Source organism: Macaca nemestrina, chromosome 7 (genome assembly GCF_043159975.1).
Source record: "Macaca nemestrina isolate mMacNem1 chromosome 7, mMacNem.hap1, whole genome shotgun sequence".
NCBI lineage: Eukaryota > Metazoa > Chordata > Mammalia > Primates > Cercopithecidae > Macaca > Macaca nemestrina.
Genome location: NC_092131.1, coordinates 145,776,376 through 145,795,762, shown reverse-complemented (window position 1 = coordinate 145,795,762; position 19,387 = coordinate 145,776,376). Strand labels below are relative to the sequence as shown.

Below are 19,387 nucleotides of genomic sequence, written 5' to 3'. Positions count from 1 at the left end.
TTTTGGTGTTTTAGACATGAAGTCTTTGCCCATGCCTATGTCCTGAATGGTACTACCTAGGTTTTCCTCTAGGATTTTTATGGTATTAGGTCTAACATTTAAGTCTCTAATCCATCTTGAATTAATTTTCGTATAAGGAGTAAGGAAAGGATCCAGTTTCAGCTTTCTACTTATGGCTAGCCAATTTTTTCAGCACCATTTATTAAATAGGGAATCCTTTCCCCATTTCTTGTTTCTCTCAGGTTTGTCAAAGATCAGATGGCTATACATGTGTGGTATTATTTCTGAGGACTCTGATATGTTCCATTGGTCTATATCTCTGTTTTGGTACCAGTACTATGCTGTTTTGATTACTGTAGCCTTGTAGTATAGTTTGAAGTCAGGTAGCGTGATGCCTCCAGCTTTGTTCTTTTGACTTAGGATTGTCTTGGCAATGTGAGCTCTTTTTTGGTTCCATATGAACTTTAAAGCAGTTTTTTCCAATTCTGTGAAGAAACTCAATGGTAGCTTGATGGGGATGGCATTGAATCTATAAATTACCTTGGGCAGTATGGCCATTTTCACGATGTTGATTCTTCCTATCCACGAGCATGGTATGTTCTTCCATTTGTTTGTGCCCTCTTTTATTTCACTGAGCAGTGGTTTGTAGTTCTCCTTCAAGAGGTCCTTTACATCTCTTGTAAGTTGGATTCCTAGGTATTTTATTCTCTTTGAAGCAATTGTGAATGGAAGTTCATTCATGATTTGGCTCTCTGTTTGTCTGTTACTGGTGTATAAGAATGCTTGTGATTTTTGCACATTAATTTTGTATCCTGAGACTTTGCTGAAGTTGCTTATCAGCTTAAGGAGCTTTTGGGCTGAGACGATGGGGTTTTCTAAATATACAATCATGTCATCTGCAAAGAGGAATAATTTGACTTCTTCTTTTCCTAACTGAATACCCTTGATTTCTTTCTCTTGCCTGATTGCCCTAGCCAGAACTTCCAACACTATGTTGAATAGGAGAGGTGAGAGAGGGCATTCCTGTCTTGTGCCAGTTTTCAAAGGGAATTTTTCCAGTTTTTGCTCATTCAGTATGATATTGGCTGTGGGTTTGTCATAAATAGCTCTTATTATTTTGATGTATGTTCCATCAATACCGAATTTATTGAGCGTTTTTAGCATGAAGGGCTGTTGAATTTTGTCAAAAGCCTTTTCTGCATCTATTGAGATAATCATGTGGTTCTTGTCTTTGGTTCTGTTTATATGCTGGATTATGTTTATTGATTTGTGAATGTTGAACCAGCCTTGCATCCTAGGGATGAAGCCCACTTGATCATGGTGGATAAGCTTTTTGATGTGTTGCTGAATCCGGTTTGCCAGTATTTTATTGAGGATTTTTGCATCGATGTTCATCAGGGATATTGGTCTAAAATTCTCTTTTTTTGTTGTGTCTCTGCCAGGCTTTGTTATCAGGATGATGTTGGCCTCATAAAATGAGTTAGTGAGGATTCCCTCTTTTTCTATTAATTGGAATAGTTTCAGAAGCAATGGTACCAGCTCCTCCTTGTACCTCTGGTAGAATTCAGCTGTGAATCCATCTGGTCCTGGACTTTTTTTGGTTGGTAGGCTATTAATTATTGCCTCAATTTCAGAGCCTGCTATTGGTCTATTCAGGGATTCAACTTCTTCCTGGTTGAGTCTTGGAAGAGTGTAAGTGTCCAGGAAATTATCCATTTCTTCTAGATTTTCCAGTTTATTTGCGTAGAGGTGTTTATAGTATTCTCTGATGGTAGTTTGTATTTCTGTGGGGTCAGTGGTGATATCCCCTTTATCATTTTTTATTGTGTCGATTTGATTCTTCTCTCTTTTCTTCTTTATTAGTCTTGCTAGCGGTCTGTCAATTTTGTTGATCTTTTCAAAAAACCAACTCCTGGATTCATTGATTTTTTGGAGGCTTTTTGTGTTTCTATCTCCTTCAGTTCTGCTCTGATCTTAGTTATTTCTTGCCTTCTGCTAGCTTTTGAATGTGTTTGCTCTTGCTTCTCTAGTTCTTTTAATTGCGATGTTAGAGTGTCAGTTTTAGAGCTTTCCTGCTTTCTCTTGTGGGCATTTAGTGCTATAAATTTCCCTCTACACACTGCTTTAAATGTGTCCCAGAGATTCTGGTATGTTGTATCTTTGTTCTCATTGGTTTCAAAGAACATCTTTATTTCTGCCTTCATTTTGTTATGTACCCATTAGTCATTCAGGAGCAGGTTATTCAGTTTCCATGTAGTTGAGCAGTTTTGATTGAGTTTCTTAGTCCTGAGTTCTAGTTTGATTGCACTGTGGTCTGAGAGACAGTTGGTTATAATTTCTGTTCTTGTACATTTGCTGAGGAGTGCTTTACTTCCAATTACGTGGTCATTTTGGAGTAAGTACGATGTGGTGCTGAGAAGAATGTATATTCTGTTGATTTGGGGTGGAGAGTTCTATAGATGTCTATTAGGTCTGCTTGCTGCAGAGATGAGTTCAATTCCTGGATATCCTTGTTAACTTTCTGTCTCGTTGATCTGTCTAATGTTGACAGTGGAGTGTTGAAGTCTCCCATTATTATTGTATGGGAGTGTAAGTCTCTTTGTAAGTCTCTAAGGACTTGCTTTATGAATCTGGGTGCTCCTGTATTGGGTGCATATATATTTAGGATAGTTAGCTCTTCCTGTTGAATTGATCCCTTTACCATTATGTAATGGCCTTCTTTGTCTCTTTTGATGGTTTAAAGTCTGTTTTATCAGAGACTAGTATTGCAACCCCTGCTTTTTTTGGTTCTCCATTTGCTTGGTAGATCTTCCTCCATCCCTTTATTTTGAGCCTATGTATGTCTCTGCATGTGAGATGGGTCTCCTGAATACAGCAGACTGATGGGTCTTGACTCTTTATCCAGTTTGCCAGTCTGTGTCTTTTAATTGGAGCATTTAGTCCATTTACATTTAAGGTTAATATTGTTATGTGTGAACTTGATCCTGCCATTATGATATTAACTGGTTATTTTGCTTGTTAGTTGATGCAGTTTCTTCCTAGCCTCGATGGTCTTTACATTTTGGCATGTTTTTGCAATGGCTGGTACCGGTTGTTCCTTTCCATGTTTAGTGCTTCCTTCAGGAGCTCTTGTAAGGCAGGCCTAGTGGTGACAAAATCTCTAAGCATTTGCTTATCTGTAAAGGATTTTATTTTTCCTTCACTTATGAAACTTAGTTTGGCTGGATATGAAATTCTGGGTTTAAAATTCTTTTCTTTAAGAATGTTGAATATTGTCCCCCACTCTCTTCTGGCTTGTAGAGTTTCTGCCAAGAGATCTGCCGTTAGTCTGATGGGCTTCCCTTTGTGGGTAACCCGACCTTTCTCTCTGGCTGCCCTTAAGATTTTTTCCTTCATTTCAACTTTGGTGAATCTGGCAATTATGTGTCTTGGAGTTGCTCTTCTCGAGGAATATCTTTGTGGCGTTTTCTGTATTTCCTGGATTTGAATGTTGGCCTGCCCTACTAGGTTGGGGAAGTTCTCCTGGATGAAATCCTGAAGAGTGTTTTCCAACTTGGTTCCATTTTCCCCCTCATTTTCAGGCACCCCAATCAGACGTAGATTTGGTCTTTTTACATAATCCCATACTTCTTGCAGGCTTTGTTCATTTCTTTTTCTTCTTTTTTCTTTTGGTTTCTCTTCTCGCTTCATTTCATTCACTTGATCCTCAATCGCTGATACTCTTTCTTCCAGTTGATCGAGTCGGTTACTGAAGCTTGTGCATTTGTCACGTATTTCTCGTGTCATGGTTTTCATCTCTTTCATTTCGTTTATGACCTTCTCTGCATTAATTACTCTAGCCATCAATTCTTCCACTTTTTTTTCAAAATTTTTAGTTTCTTTGCGCTGGGTACGTAATTCCTCCTTTAGCTCTGAGAAGTTTGATGGACTGAAGCCTTCTTCTCTCATCTCGTCAACGTCATTCTCCGTCCAGCTTTGATCCATTGCTGGTGATGAGCTGCGCTCCTTTGCCGGGGGAGATGTGCTCTTATTTTTTGAATTTCCAGCTTTTCTGCCCTGCTTTTCCCCCATCTTTGTGGTTTTATCTGCCTCTGGTCTTTGATGATGGTGATGTACTGATGGGGTTTTGGTGTAGGTGTCCTTCCTGTTTGATAGTTTTCCTTCTAACAGTCAGGACCCTCAGCTGTAGGTCTGTTGGAGATTGCTTGAGGCCCACTCCAGACCCTGTTTGCCTGGGTATCAGCAGCAGAGTCTGCAGAAGATAGAATATTGCTGAACAGCGAGTGTACCTGTCTGATTCTTGCTTTGGAAGCTTCCTCTCAGGGGTGTACTCCACCCTGTGAGGTGTGGGGTGTCAGCGTCCCCCTAGTGGGGGATGTCTCCCAGTTAGGCTACTCAGGGGTCAGGGACCCACTTGAGCAGGCAGTCTGTCCCTTCTCAGATCTCAACCTCTGTGTTGGGAGATCCACTGCTGTCTTCAAAGCTGTCAGACAGAGTCATTTGCCTCTGCAGAGTTTTCTGCTGCTTTTGTTATTGTTTACTGTGCCCTGTCCCCAGAGGTGGAGTCTACAAAGACAGGCAGGTTTCCTTGAGCTGCTGTGAGCTCCACCCAGTTCGAGCTTCCCAGCAGCTTTGTTTACCTACTTAAGCCTCAGCAATGGCGGGCGCCCCTCCCCCAGCCTCGCTGCTGCCTTGCCGGTAGATCACAGACTGCTGTGCTAGCAATGAGGGAGGCTCCGTGGGCGTGGGACCCTCCCGGCCAGGTGTGGGATATAATCTCCTGGTGTGCCTGTTTGCTTAAAGCGCAGTATTTGGTTGGGAGTTACCCAATTTTCCAGGTGTTGTGTGTCTCAGTTCCCCTGGCTAGGAAAAGGGATTCCCTTCCCCCTTGCGCTTCCCAGGTGAGGCGATGCCTTGCCCTGCTTCAGCTCTCGCTGGTCGGGCTGCAGCAGCTGACCAGCACCGATCGTCCGGCACTCCCCAGTGAGATGAACCCAGTACCTCAGTTGAAAATGCAGAAATCACTGGTCTTCAGTGTCACTCGCACTGGGAGTTGGAGACTGGAGCTGTTCCTATTCGGCCATCTTGCTCCGCCTATTTCTATTTTTTAAAAATAGATTTTCTGTATTTCACAGCTGACAAAATTTTAATATCTGAATTTCTTGAAAGTCCGAATATTTGTTATTGCTTCTAATTTTGCACTTATGGTGACTTACTTCCTTTATGTCTGGTAATTTTTGTTGGTGAACTCGCATTTTCTTAATCTTAACCTGGGAATCTAGTGGGCTTAACTAGAAACGTTTTCTTGAAGAAGATTTGTGTTTGAATCTCCTACGACCATTGGGGCACTACCAGTCTAAACGACTTGTACCTTCTTTTGGTTTTTAACTTAGCACAGAGGTCTCAGATTCAGCTCTTCCATATTGCTGTTGGCGTAAACCTTGTTTTCTGAATACAATTCCCTGGGCATTTTCTCAGCTTAATGTTTTTATTCTTAACTGCATACTATCAGAAGGTTTTGTTTATTTGTGGGGAAGAGATCTGGAGAATGAGATGTCAGGAGGACACATGGAAATTTCTCCTGCTTTCTTCAAGTTCAGTAATGCAGATAAGGATTTTTTTTTTTTTTTTTCAGAATTTGGTTGTTGTGCAGTGGAAGGGTGTCCTAGATCATCTAGCTCACAATTTTGTTGAAGAAAAAAACCCCTTTTAACTTTTTTTAAAAAAAGATTTATTTTTTTAGAAGTGTTACATTTGCAGAAAAACTAAGACTATCATACATAGAGTTCGCATGCACCCTGCACCTAGTTTTCCCTGTTATTAAGATCTTACATTAATATGGTTAAATTGTTGAAATTAGTACATTACTGATACATTAACTGAAGTCCAAAGTTTATTCAGAATTCCTTGTTTTTTACTATGTCTTTTCCTATTCTGGGGTTTGGTCCAGTATATCATTGATATACTGATAGGCTTTGTATTCCCACCCAAACCTCATCTTGAATTGTAATCTCCATAGTCCCCACGTGTTGAGGGAGAGACCTGGTAGGAGGTGATTGGATCATGGGAGTGGTGTCCCCCATGCTGTTCTCGTGATAGTGAGTGATCTGTCATGAGATCTGATGGTTTTATAAGTGTCTGACATTTCCTCTTTCACATACTTGCTCTCTCCTGCCGCCATGTAAGACATGCCTGCTTCCCCTTCCACCATGATTGTAAGTTTCCTGAGGCCTCCCCAGTCAAGCAGAACTTTGAGTCCATTAAACCTCTTTCCTTTATAAATTACCAGTCTTGGGTATTTTTTACAGCAGTGTGAGAACAGACTAATATAATCACTTTACAAAGCTGTTATGTCTCTTTAAACTCCTCTTGGCTGTGACAGTTTCACAGCCTTGTTTTGGATGACCTTGACAATTTTGAGGAGTACTGGTTGGATATTTTATAGGATACCCCTCTACTGGAAATTTTTATTGTGGTAAAATATACATAAAATTTGCCATGTCAACCATGTTTTAATATACAATTTGGTGGTATTAAGTGTAATATATTCACAAAGTTGTGCAATAATTTAATAATCATTATCCATTTTCAGAACTTTTTCATCATCTCAAACAGAAACACTATACATGAAAAAATAACTCCCTAACTTCCTCTCTCCCTAGTCCCTGGTAAACTCTATTTTCTGTCTCTGTGAATTAACCATTTCTAGGCACCTTGAATAAGTGGAATTATGCAATGTTTGTCCTTTTGTGTCTGGCTTATTTCACTTAGCAAAATGCTTTCAAGGTTCATTTATGTAGTAGCATGTCTCAGAATTTCATTCCTTTTTAAGGTTGAATACTATCGTATTTTCCATTCTATGAATCCACAAATTTTATTTTTATCATTTTATTAGTTACAGGAGAGTTTTATTTCTTCTTTCGGATTTTCCTTTTTAAAAAAATGTCCTTTATAGACATTCATGTCATCTATACACAAAGATGGTTTATTTCTTCCTTCCTTATCTGTATACTCTTTATTCCCTTTTATTGTCTTATTGTACTAGCTAGAACTGCAGATGTAATATTAAATAATAATGATGATAAAGGACATGTTTGTGTTGTTCCTGATCTTAGGGAGAAATCTAGTTTCTCACCATTAAGCTGTAGATATTTTGTGGAAGTTCTTTATCAACTTCAGGATATTTCCCTCTAGTCCTAGTTTCCTGAGAGTTTGTACCTTCAAGGGTGCTAGATTTCGTCAAACACTTTTGCTGCATGAATTTATATGATCATATAATTTTTCTTCTTTATCCTCTTGATGTGCTGAATTCATTGATTTTAGAATATTGAACCATCCTTGTATACTGAGAATAAATCCCACTCCATTGTGTTGCATAATCCTTTTTAGACATTTTTGGATTATATTGGCTAAAATTTTGTTAAGGATTTAAAAAGCTATATTCATGAGGGATATCAGTCTGTAGTTTTCCTATAATGTCTTTAACTGCTCTTAGTATTAGGGTAATGCTAGATTCATAGAATGAGTTGGGAAGTGTTCCTTCTGCCTCTATTTTCCAGAAAAAGATTATGTAGAATTGGTGTTTCTTCCTTAAATGTATGTTAGAATTCACCAGAGAAACCATCTGGAACTGGTGATTTCTTTCTTGGAAGGTTATTGATTCAATGTCCTTGTCTACTCAGATTATCTATTTCTCCTTGCATGAGTTTTGGTAGTTTGTATCTTTCAAGTAATTGGTCCATTTCATCTAATTTATTAAATGTTGGGGTATAGAGTTCATAGTATTCCTTTATTATCCTTTATATTTTCATGGGACAACTGATGATGACTTATATTCCATTTCTAATATTGGTACTGTATTGTTTAGATTTTTAAATTTTCTGTATATTATGATGTTTTGACATCTTAAAAAAATCCTTTCTGGCTTGGGAAAAACTGCTCCCTCCTGGGGCAAGCCAATTCTTAGCTAAGCAAAAGGGCTTAGCCAGGGAGCATGGCTTTGATATGTAAAAAACTAATATGAAGCCTTACCTTCCCTGTCTGGCCCATATACAACAGGCCTTCCTCTGTCTTAGCCATTGCAGAGCTATGTACCAGATTACTAAGGACAACCTGTATACTACGAGGCCATCTGAAATTATTCATACTAGCCAATCCTAATTGGTTTACTCTGCCCTACCTTGCTTTTCCTGTGGAAACTCCAATAGAGGCTCTAGTCCAGGCTTTTCTCTTGCTCCTGTTTTCTGTCTCCTGACTACCCCAAGGCTTCCCCATGTAACCCTATATGACATGGCATACTTTCTATTTCTAGAACCTGTGAGTATAACAAACGTTGTTTTCCTCTCATGGCCACACCTGATCATCACAGAAAAGAACACAGAACAGGTTATTTGGATCTTCTCTTTTTCTTGGTTAGCATAGCTATAAGTTTATCGATTTTAACTAGATTCTGGTTTCTGTGATTTTCTCTATTGTTTCCCTGTTTCAGTTCCATTGATTTATGTTCTAATGTTTATTGTTACTTTTCTTTTGCTTTCTTTAAGTTTAATATTTTTCCTTTAGCTGCTGAAGGTAGACATTTAGATTGAGTTTAGATTTTTCTTCTTTTCTAATACATGCATTGAATGCTAAGCACTCCAAGCTCTGCTTTCATAGCATTCCACAGGTTTTGATAAGTTATATTTCAAATTTTATTTAGTTCAAAATGTTTCTTTTTTCTTTTTTTGAGATGGAGTCGCGCTCTGTCACCCAGGCTGGAGTGCGGTGGCGTGATCTTGGCTCACTGCAAGCTGTGCCTCCTGGGTTCATGCCATTCTCCTGCCTCAGCCTCCCGAGTAGCTGGAACTACAGGCGCCCGCCGCCATGCCCAGCTAATTTTTTGTATTTTTTAAATAGAGATGGGGTTTCACTGTGTTAGCCAGGATGGTCTCGATCTCCTGACCTTGTGATCCTCCCTCCTCAGCCTCCCAAAGTACTGGGATTACAGGCATGAGCCACCGCGCCCAGCCCAAAATGTTTTTTTAATTCCTCTAGATATTTACTTGATCCATGTATTATTTAGAAGTATGAATTTAATTTGCAAATATTTTGTGGGTTTCCAGCTGTTTTGTTATTGATTTTTAGTTTAGTTTTATTGTGGTCTGGGACCACAGTTTGTATAATTTCTGTTATAGGTTAAAGTGTGCCACCTCCCCCTCCCTACCATATATTGAATTCCTAACCCCCAGTACCTGTGAATATGGTCTTTACAGATGTAATTACATTAGGATGAGGTCATTAGGGTGGCCCAAATCCAATACTACTGGAGTCTTTATGAAAAGCAGGAATGCCATGCAAAGACAGAAACACACAGGGGAAATGCTACATGATTAGAGGCAAAGAGAGGCTGTAGTGATGCAGCTGCAAGCCAAGGAATGTCAAGAAGTGACAGTTACCATCAGAAGCTAGAAAGAGGCAAAGAAAGAGTCTCCCCTTCAGGTTTCAAGCAAAACATAGTCCTGGTGATACTGTGGTTTTGTACTTCTAGCCTCCAGACCCATGGAACAATAAATTTCTGTTGTTTTAAGCCACTCACTTGGTGGTACTTTGTTACAGCTATCCTAAACTATATAATTTCTATTCTTTTAAATTTATTAAAGTGTGTTATGGGTACAATGTTTTCTAGCTTGGTGACTGTTCCATGTGACCTTGAGAAAAATGTGTATTCTGCTGTTACTGAAATGAGTATTCTATAAATGTCAATGAGATCAAGTTGATTGATGGTGCTGTCCAGAGCAACTCTTGCTGATTTTCTGCCTGCTTAACCTGTTAATTACTGAAGGAGTAATGTTGAAGTTTCCAAATATAATGATGGATTTGTCTATTTCTCTTTGCAAGTCCTATCAGTTTTTGCCTCATGCATTTTGACACTATTGTTAGGAGCATATACACCAGGATTGTTCTATCCCCTTGGAGAATTGACCTCTATCATTAATGCTCCTCTTTGTCCCTGATAATTTTACTTGTTCTGATGTCATCTTTGTTTGAAATTAATATAGCTACTCCAGCTTCCTTTTGATTAGTGCTAGCATAGTATTCCTTTCTTTATCCCTTGATGTTGTAAATAATTGTTATTTTTAAGACGTTTTAACAGCTTGAGTGATTCATTTCACATATCTGTATTTACCCATATAAAGTGTACTACTTATTGGCTTTAAATGTATTCACAGACATGTACACCATCAATACAATTGATTTTAGAATATTTTCACTAGCACCCCCCAAACCCTGCAACTCCTTAGCTAACCCTCCATCATCTGCCAAGCCTAGACAACTACTATCTACTTCTGTTACTATGGATTTGCCTATTCTGGACATTTTCTACAATATGTTGTCATATTGAAATAGAATCCTATAGTATGTGATCTTTTGTTAATGAAATTAGATAATACTTGGTCTTTTGTGAATGGCTTCTTTCACTTAGCATAATATATTCAAGGTTCATCCATATTGTGGTATATATGTACTTCATTCTTTCTTGTTTCTGAATAATATTCCATTGTATGAATATACCACTTTTTATTCAACCACTAATCGGTTTATGACCATTATGGGTTCGTTTTGCATTTTGGCTGCTATGAATAATCCTGATATAAACATTTGTATATATACTTTTCATGTGGGTGTGTTTTCATTTTGCGTGGGGTATACCTAGCAGTGGCTGCTGGTTGCTGGATTGTGTGGTAACTCTGTGTATAAACTATTGAGGAATTGCTAGACCATTTTCCACAGTGGCTGCACAATTTTCCCATTCCCATTAACAGTTTATGAGGGTTCAAGTTTCTCTACATCCTCCTCTACACATGTTATTGTTCATCCTTTTTTTTTTTTTTTTGAGACGGAGTCTCCCTCTGTCACCCAGGCTGGAGTGCAGTGGCACGATCTCGGCTCACTGCAACCTCCACCTCCTGGGTTCAAGTGATTCTCCAGCTACAGCCTCCTGAGTACCTGGGATTACAAGCATGCACCACCACCGCTGGCTAATTTTTTGTACTTTTAGTAGAGATGGAGTTTCACCATGTTGGCCAGGCTGGTCTCAAACTCCTGATCTCTGGTGATCTGCCCGCCTCAGCATCCCAAAGTGCTGGGATTACAGGTGGGAGCCACTGCATCTAGCTGTCCATCTTTTTGATTATAGCCATTCTAGTGGGTGTCAAGTGGCATTTCATTTTGGTTTTAATTTTCATTTCCCTGAAGACAAATAATATTGAGCATCTTTTCATGTGCTTTTTGGCTACTTGTATATGTTCTTTGGAGAAGTCCCTATTGAAGATTCTTTGCCCATTTTTAACTTGGGTTGTCTTTAAAAAAAATTTTTTTTTTTGAGACAGGGTCTCACTCTGTCACCCAGGCTAGAGTGCAGTGGTGTGACCATGGCTTTTTGCAGCCTTGATCTCCCTGGCTCAAGCGATCCTCCCAACTCAGTCTCCTAGTAGTTGGGACTACAGGCATGTACCACTGGACCCAGCTAATTTTTATTTATCTGTTTCCTTTTTTTTTTTGTAGAGATGGGGTCTCACTGTGTTGGCTTGACTGGTCTGGAACTCCTGGGCTCAAGTGATCCTCCTGACTTAGCCTCCAAAGTGCTGAGATTACAGGCATGAGCCATTGCACTCACCTATTTTTGAATTTTAATAGTTTTTTCTATAGTCCAGATACACGTTATTTATCAGATATATAATTTGCAAGAATTTCCCCTCTTCCTGTGGTCTTCTTACTTTATTTATGGTATCTTTTGAAACAAAAAGTTTTTAGTTTTGATAATGTCTAGTTCATCTATTTTTCTTTTTTTTTTCTTTTTTGTTTTTTTCTTGAGACAGAATTTCACTCTTGTTGTCCAGGATGGAGTGCGATCTCAGCTCACTGCAACCTCTGCCTCCCAGGTTCAAGCAATTCTCCTGCCTCAGCCTCCCGAGTAGCTGGGATCATAGGCATGAGCCACCATACCCGGCTAATTTTTTTTTTTTTTTTTTTTAAGTAGTGGCAGGGTTTCTCCATGTTGGTCAGGCTGGTCCTGAAGTCCCAACCTCAGGTAATCCATTCGCCTCCGCCTCCCAAAGTGCTGGGATTACAGGCATGAGCCTCCGTGCCCAGGCTCTTTTTTCTTTCTTTTTTTTTTTTTTTTTTGCTAATGCTTTTGGTGTCATATCTAAGAATCCATCAAGGATTCTAAGAATTGTAATTCAAGGTCATAAAGATTTACACCAACAGTTTCTTTGACGAGTTTTAGAGTTTTAGCTCCTAAGTTTATGTCTTTGATACATTTAAATTTTTGTATATGTTGTGAGGTAAGGGTCTAACTGCATTGTTTTGAATTTGTATATCCAGTTGTCTCCTCATCTGTTGAAGACGATTCTTTTCCCATTGAATGGTCTTGCACCCTTGATCAGTTGACCATACATATCACGGTTTATTTCCGGACGTCAATTTTATTCCAAAACAACTGAAATAATTAACTGCTTACATGTTTCAGGCATGATCCTAAGCACGAATTCATCTGCTTCTCGTAACTGTCAAGTGGGCACTATTCTCACTCCCATTTGACGAATGAAGTGGCTGAGATACAGAGTGATTTGCCCAAGGCCATATAACTAGTAAGTGGCAGTGACAGGATAAGAATTTAGGTTTACTAACTTGAGAGCCTGAGTCTTAGCCATGCATGCTGTAAACAAAAATTAGAAATCAAAACTTCTGAATTCCACTGAAGAGTTCACTTTAAGCAAAAGGGGTGAAGGTCGGATTAGCCACTAACGGTTTGAAGAGCACAACAGGGAGGAACTTGCCTCATCAGCTTGCTTTCTACAGAGTAGCAGCAACGGACCTGCCTCTTTGGGCTGAAACTCCTCCAACCCCCAAGTTGAGAATTTACACCGGCTGTAAGTCGAATTTCCAGTTAAGAAGCCTTCCTGGGTTACTGGGGCAGTGCCGAGTGGTGCGAGCAAAGGCCAGGGCGTCTGCCAGAGTCTCGCCCGGCTCTCCGCACAGAATTTGGGAGTGGGAAGGCGTAGGCGACCGGGCTGGAGGCTGCCCGGGATGTGGAAACTCTCGCGGGAAGATGCGTCGTTGCCTCGGTAACCGCGTCGCAGTCGCCAAAGATGGCGGGGCGAAGTCGAGGTCTTACGGTCAGTTCGACTCCAGGCTCCTGGGGAGCGTCTAGGCTCCGGCGACTAGGACGCCTAACCTCCTTTAACTTTGGCTCTGAAAGTCTCTGGCTCTTTTACAGAGAAGCAGCGTTCCAGGGACTCCGCTCCCGCCACCCGTTCAGCAACCCTCTACACCTGGACCCGACCTCCTCGCCTTGGAGGAAGAATATAAGTAAGAAATTCAGCGGTTGAGCTTTTCCTTCTTTCTTTCATCTAAATGAGGCTTTTTTTTTCCTGGAGACTGGCTGGATCTTCGGGACCACTCACTCTGCAGCATTCCCTTCTCGTCATCTCGTTCACCTGCCGTTGATCCTTTTATCTCTGATCTGAGTAGTTCGCCTGCGTATTCGAAGATATTTGAAGTGGGCGAAAATTTAGCCCAAGTAAACATGTTGTTTAATTTGAAATGTAGCTCAAGTAAACAGCAAGATACTGTTGAAAGTTATTCGGGTAGCAGGAATTGCCGCAAATAGTTCATTTGATAGTTTAGGTTATTTCGCTTAATTTCAAGTTCATAGAGTTTACCTTGGGTAAATTTCCTTTAGGTTGGTTTCTAAATTGAAAGGATGCTTCCCACTGCAATCAGAATTACCGTTCTCGTTCAAATGTTCCTTTTCTTACCTGTTCTCGGTGTAATTACAACTATCTTGACAACGGTGCTTTCATTTTTGGCCCATTCCACTCCTCATCCCCAAGTTTTCACACAGCAGTCAGTGTAATCTTTTCATTTGATCATATCATTCCTTTTCTTAAAATTGTACAATAGTTTCCTGTTGCGTTTCAAAAGCTCTGATCGATGTGGCTCCTCCTGCCTCCCGTATTTGATCTTATTCCCTCTTCCCCTTTTCATCCTAAAACTTTCCAGCTTCACTGGCCTTTTAGTTCCGAAAACTCCCAGGTTTTCTTTCTGTCTCTGGAAAGAGGCAGTCACACACGCCTTCAACCTGTAATGTGAGTGGCCTTCCTTGACCATGCTAAGTATGCTCCCTTGTTGGTCTTTTTCATTGTCTCACTGGTTTTTCTTTCTAATTAGCATAATTTGTTACAATAAATTCATTTGTGAATTTCCTTTTTGTCTGTCTCCTCCATTGGACTGTAAGTTCTAAGGGCAGAGACCGTGCCTGTTTTATTTGCCATCGTACATACCCTTATAAAAAAGTGCCTTTTAACGACTCCCTTTCTTTTTAATTTAATATAAAATAACTAGATTAAAATTTGGAAATAGTTGGCAGTTTGTATCAGAGAGTTAAACTAGAGTTACCATATGATCTACATATGATCTATATTTAAAATTAAAGCATATTTGAAATTAAAACTGAAGGGTACTGTGTTTAGATGAACTATACACCGACCAATTTACCACAGCAAGTAGGAAGATAATCATATCTTCTTCTCTCTTATGAAATGGGCAGATTATCCCAGTTCAAAAGTGTACTTAAGCAACTTAATCTATTTTCTATATATAGTTCTTTATCAGCTGTGTCTGAATCAAAACGGTTATTTTCATTATCATTAACCATATAGTATTAAATACCTGGATTAGGTTTATTTGTTCAGTTATTTGAGAGTGTATTTTGTATTTTGCACCTAGTTCTGGTGCATCGTTAGGGATATAGTCCTGTTTAAAATGAGAAATATACAGGGACCATTATTCTATTCTAGCACGAGTTGTTTTATAAAACGAGATAGCTAAACAGTATTATATGGTGGCCAGCTGTTTCTTGTTCTGTCATCTGTACTCTGAGTTGTGCACTCTGAAGCATATGAACAGAGTAACTCCCTACACTACCTGAATCTTCTAGAGTACTTCTGTGTCATGCAGAAGAGTAAAATGTCTGGCCATCCCTGTAAGCAAGAATATGAAATAACAGTATGGTATCTGTTTTGCCACCTGTTGTCTTGGCATTAATCATTAGAATGCTACTTCCCAGAGACCTCAATCCAAAACCTTTGCAATTCTGCTCCTGTTGGAGGAAATAATCACTATCTAAGAGGATAGACTAAGGAAGATGGTAATCGCTCAAGTGGATAAATTTTTCAAGCTTCATTCCTGTATTATAATACAGATAGCTAACAATAAGATAACATGATAACTGGTAGGGCAAGCACCCTCATAAATCCCAGTCACATTGGATTTACAGATTAATTTGCAGATAACTGAGTTATTTATGCTATTAAATCTTCCATGAATATGATACTTCTCCATTTATGGGATTTATTTGACCTTTAATAGTGTTTTATCATTTTACTACATAAAATTTTTGCATATATAATTTGCTTCAAGGTACTGATTAGTTGCTATATAATAAGTGGAATTTTTTCTATTACATTTTCTAATTGGTTATAAATGTAGAATTTTTAGATGTTGATGCTACATCTGTATTTATATACACACAGATCTTCAGTCCTGCTGGGCTCTTTTATTCATTCTGTGAAGTCCCTTGGATTTTTGATGAAGACAATTATATGCAAATTTTGATCATTTTGTTCCTTGATAATTCTCCTGCATTCTCTCTTTTTCTCTGTTTAGGACTTCCCATGTGATATGGAACAGAAAAAGTGATGGTGAGCTTCCTTGTTTATGATTTTGAGAAGCCCACTTTTAATAATCACTACATTTGAGATTTTCCCTAGGGTTTTGGTAGATTCTTTTTATTATGTTTAAAATTCTTCCCCTTATTTCCTAATTTGAATGAGTGTTAAACGTATCAAAACTTATTTTTTCCCCAATTAATTCGGGTATTGGTATGTTCTTTTCCCCTCCTTTAATGTTTTAACATACTGAACTACAAAGGCAGGTTTCTTGTTTTACTTTAAAGACTGCTAGATATGATTGCTATAATTTTATGTAGGTTTTTTGCATCTATGAACAAAAGTGAAATGGGTGTTAAACTTTTTTTTTCTAGTTCTTTTCCTTTCCGTTTTTGATATCAATATTATTCTGGCTACATGAAAGAAGCCAAATAGTTTTCCTTTTTTGTTTCTTTTCTTGGAAGCTTTTTATAATTACAGATTTTCTGCCCTTTGATTAAAATTGTGAAACTGTCTGAGTCTAGTGTTCTTTTTTCAAGGGGATTCTTTTTGTCTATGAATTTAGCTTCTTTGTTTCTTTTCTTGGAAGCTTTTTATAATTACAGATTTTCTGCCCTTTGATTAAAATTGTGAAACTGTCTGAGTCTAGTGTTCTTTTTTCAAGGGGATTCTTTTTGTCTATGAATTTAGCTTCTTTAATGATTATTTAGATGTACTATTTCTAGAATAGTTTTTGGTTATTTCTAAAATAATTTTTGGTTCTAGAAAAGTGTTCATATCATGTATGTTTTAAAATATATTAGCATAAACTGACTCTATGGTGGTACGTTTGAAATCTTGACTGTATGCATAACCATGTACACCCTTCCTTTTGGTAGCTTTCCAATATTGTTTAGTTTTGTCTTTTTCTTTTTCTATCAAGCTTCCTGGGAGATTTATCTGTTCATTGGTCTTTCCAGAGAACCAGCTTTGGTTTTCTTGCTAATCTGTGCGATGTTAAAATTTCATTAATCTTTATAGAAATAAAGACAAATGATCTCTTCTAACTGGGGTGGATTGATTTTTTGTTTTTTAATTTCTTTACCTCATTTATTGTTTTTCTTATTTTTAAATAAATATATTTGTGTCTTTAAATTTCTCTTCAACTATAGGTTAACTATATTCCAGGACTTGTTTTGATGTATATTTCTTTTATGGTTATTTAGTTCTAAATATTATATGATTTTCATAGTAATTTTTAGAAGTGTGTTTTTTAGTTTGCAAGCACATAGGGTTGTTTGTTTACTGTTGTCTAGTTTTTATTTTTCTAAGTTTGTATGTGACAAGGTCTTGCTCTGATGTCCAGGCTGGAGTGCAGTGGTGTGATTATGGCTCACTGCAACTTTGACCTCCTGGGCTTAAGAGTTCTCCCACCCCAGCCTCCTGAGGAGCTGGGACTACAGGCGCATGCCACCATGCCATGGTAATTTTTTTTTTTTTTTTGAGACAGAGTCTCACTCTGTTGCCCAGTCTGGAGTGCAATGGTGTGATCTCAGCCCACTGCAACTTTCACCTCCCAGGCTTCTGAGTAGCTGGGACTACAGGCATGTGCTAGCATGCCCAGCTTATTTTTGTATCATATTTTTTGTAGTGACTGGGCTTCGCCATGTTACCCAGGCTGGTGTTTAACTTCTGGACTCAAATGATCCACCTGCCTCGGCCTCCCAAAGTGCTGGGATTACAGGCCCAGCCTAGTTTATTTTAAATTTCATATGATTAGAGAATTGATATATTAAGTTTTTAAATGTATTGAGACTTATTTGTGGCCAAGTGCATGTTCCCTTTTTGTAAAAGTTCTATGTGTTCTTTGATAGAAAATGTATTTATTATTTGTTGTCTAATCTGTTCTATATCTGTTCTTCATGACATCGGTATCCTCGCTTTTTTTTGTTGCAGCTTTATTGGTTTCTGTTAGAAGTGTATTAAAAATCATCAATTATAATTATAGTTTTAAAAAATCCTTATGATTGTGGCCATTTTTGTTTGGGAGTATCTTATTTGACTTATTGAAATCTTCTTGATTCCTTTCATTATTATGCAGTGTCTGTTATATCTTTCTTCATCCCTCTATTTTCAAACTTTGTATGTCATTTATCAGTAAGAGCATTCTTTTTATAACCAGTCTGATAATTTCTGCCTGTTAATAAGTGAATTTAATTTATTTATGTTATTACATAACTTGAAATTGTCTTAGCCACCTTATTTTTTATGTTTTCTATTATGTCTTGTCTTTGGTTCTTGTCTGTCTTCTGCTGGTTGAATGGGTTTTCATTATGTCTTTATTTTTACTGGTTTGGAAAGATGTTAGAATTCTTTAACTTGGTTTCCTCTGTTAAGTTAGATAATATTTTACTTTGTTGTTTTGAATACACCCACACCCAGTTAATCATCAATGTATTTTTATAGTCTGTACTAATTTAGATTTATCATGTTTTCTGATATCTTCATGATTCTTTTTTTCCAGATTCATTTTCCTCCTTCCTGAAGTGTAGACCCTTCGTTATTTTCTGTGAAAACCTGAGTCTTAAACTCTCCAGTCTTTTTGAAAATTGTTACTTTGCACTTATTCTTCAATGACAGTTTATCTGAATATAGTTCTAGATGGCCAACTTTTCCTTCTCAGCCCATTAAAGATATCCTTATATTGTCAACAGACAATATAAATGTTACAATGTTGGAAGTGTTAATGAGCCATCTGCTGTCAGCTTTTTAGATAATTATGCTGGTAGACTTTTTCTCTGTTATTTTAAAATAATGATTTGGTAGTTTAGGGAGTACTCTCTATCTTTAAAATTCTGTACTTTCACTGTGATGTATGCACAGGTGGATTTGTTTTCTTTATTCTTCATGAGATCCATGTCTTCAGTTTGGGAAATTCTTAGCATTAGCTCTTGAAATACTGTCATTCACTCCTCTTGGGATTTCTTTTTTTCTTTTTTGGAGACAGAGTCTCACTCTGTTGCCCAGGCTGCAGTGCAGTGGCATGATCTTGGCTCACTGCAGCCTCTGCCTCCCAGGTTCAAGCGATTCTTGTGCCTCAGCCTCCCGAGTAGCTGAGATTACAGGCATGCAGCACCACACCTGGCTAATTTTTGTGTTTTTAGTAGAGCCGGGGTTTCACCACGTTGGCCAGGCTGGTCTCCTGGCCTCAAGTGATCTTCCCTCCTCCACCTCCCAAAGTGCTGGGATTACAGATGTGAGCCACTGCGCCCGGGCCTCTCTGGGATTTCTAAAACTTCTGTTATAGTAGGTACAGAACATCTGTCTTCAATGGATGTTAACCTGTCTTTTGTGGTTTTATCCCCTTGTTTTTTGTATCTCCTTGTAGGTGATTTCTTTATATCTGCCTTCTAATTCACTCATTCCTTCTATGTCCATTATATTGTTCAACATATCCGTCAAATTTCCTTGAGTTCTTCTTAAGTTCAGTGACTGTGTTTTTCATTTGTGTAATTTATTATTTCAATCTAATTCAGCATTTTTTTGTGTGATAAAATTGGCTCTTGCCTAATGTTTTTTTCTGTACGCATTTTTTTTACAAATTAATGCTAATTTTAAAATCTTTTTTGAATTGTTATATTATCTCTTCTTCTTATAGTACAAATTTTCTCTTTTCTCACGTCTGCTGATTCTTT

The 19,387-nt window shown here is 38.2% G+C and overlaps 1 protein-coding gene across 3 annotated transcripts in view; it reads left to right on the top strand.

The window, feature by feature from the left end:
- Positions 1-13,058: 13,058 nt before the first annotated feature.
- The window catches only part of LOC105489813 (testis expressed 9), a 73,203-nt gene continuing 66,874 nt past the window's right edge, over positions 13,059-19,387 (top strand). The window contains exons 1-2 of one of the 3 annotated variants that reach the window (XM_011754941.2): positions 13,059-13,160; positions 13,262-13,353. In XM_011754941.2, the coding sequence (XP_011753243.1) occupies positions 13,134-13,160; positions 13,262-13,353 (119 nt within the window). In that variant the 5' untranslated portion in view covers positions 13,059-13,133. The other 2 variants (XM_011754948.3, XM_011754956.3) reach the window with 2 other exon arrangements.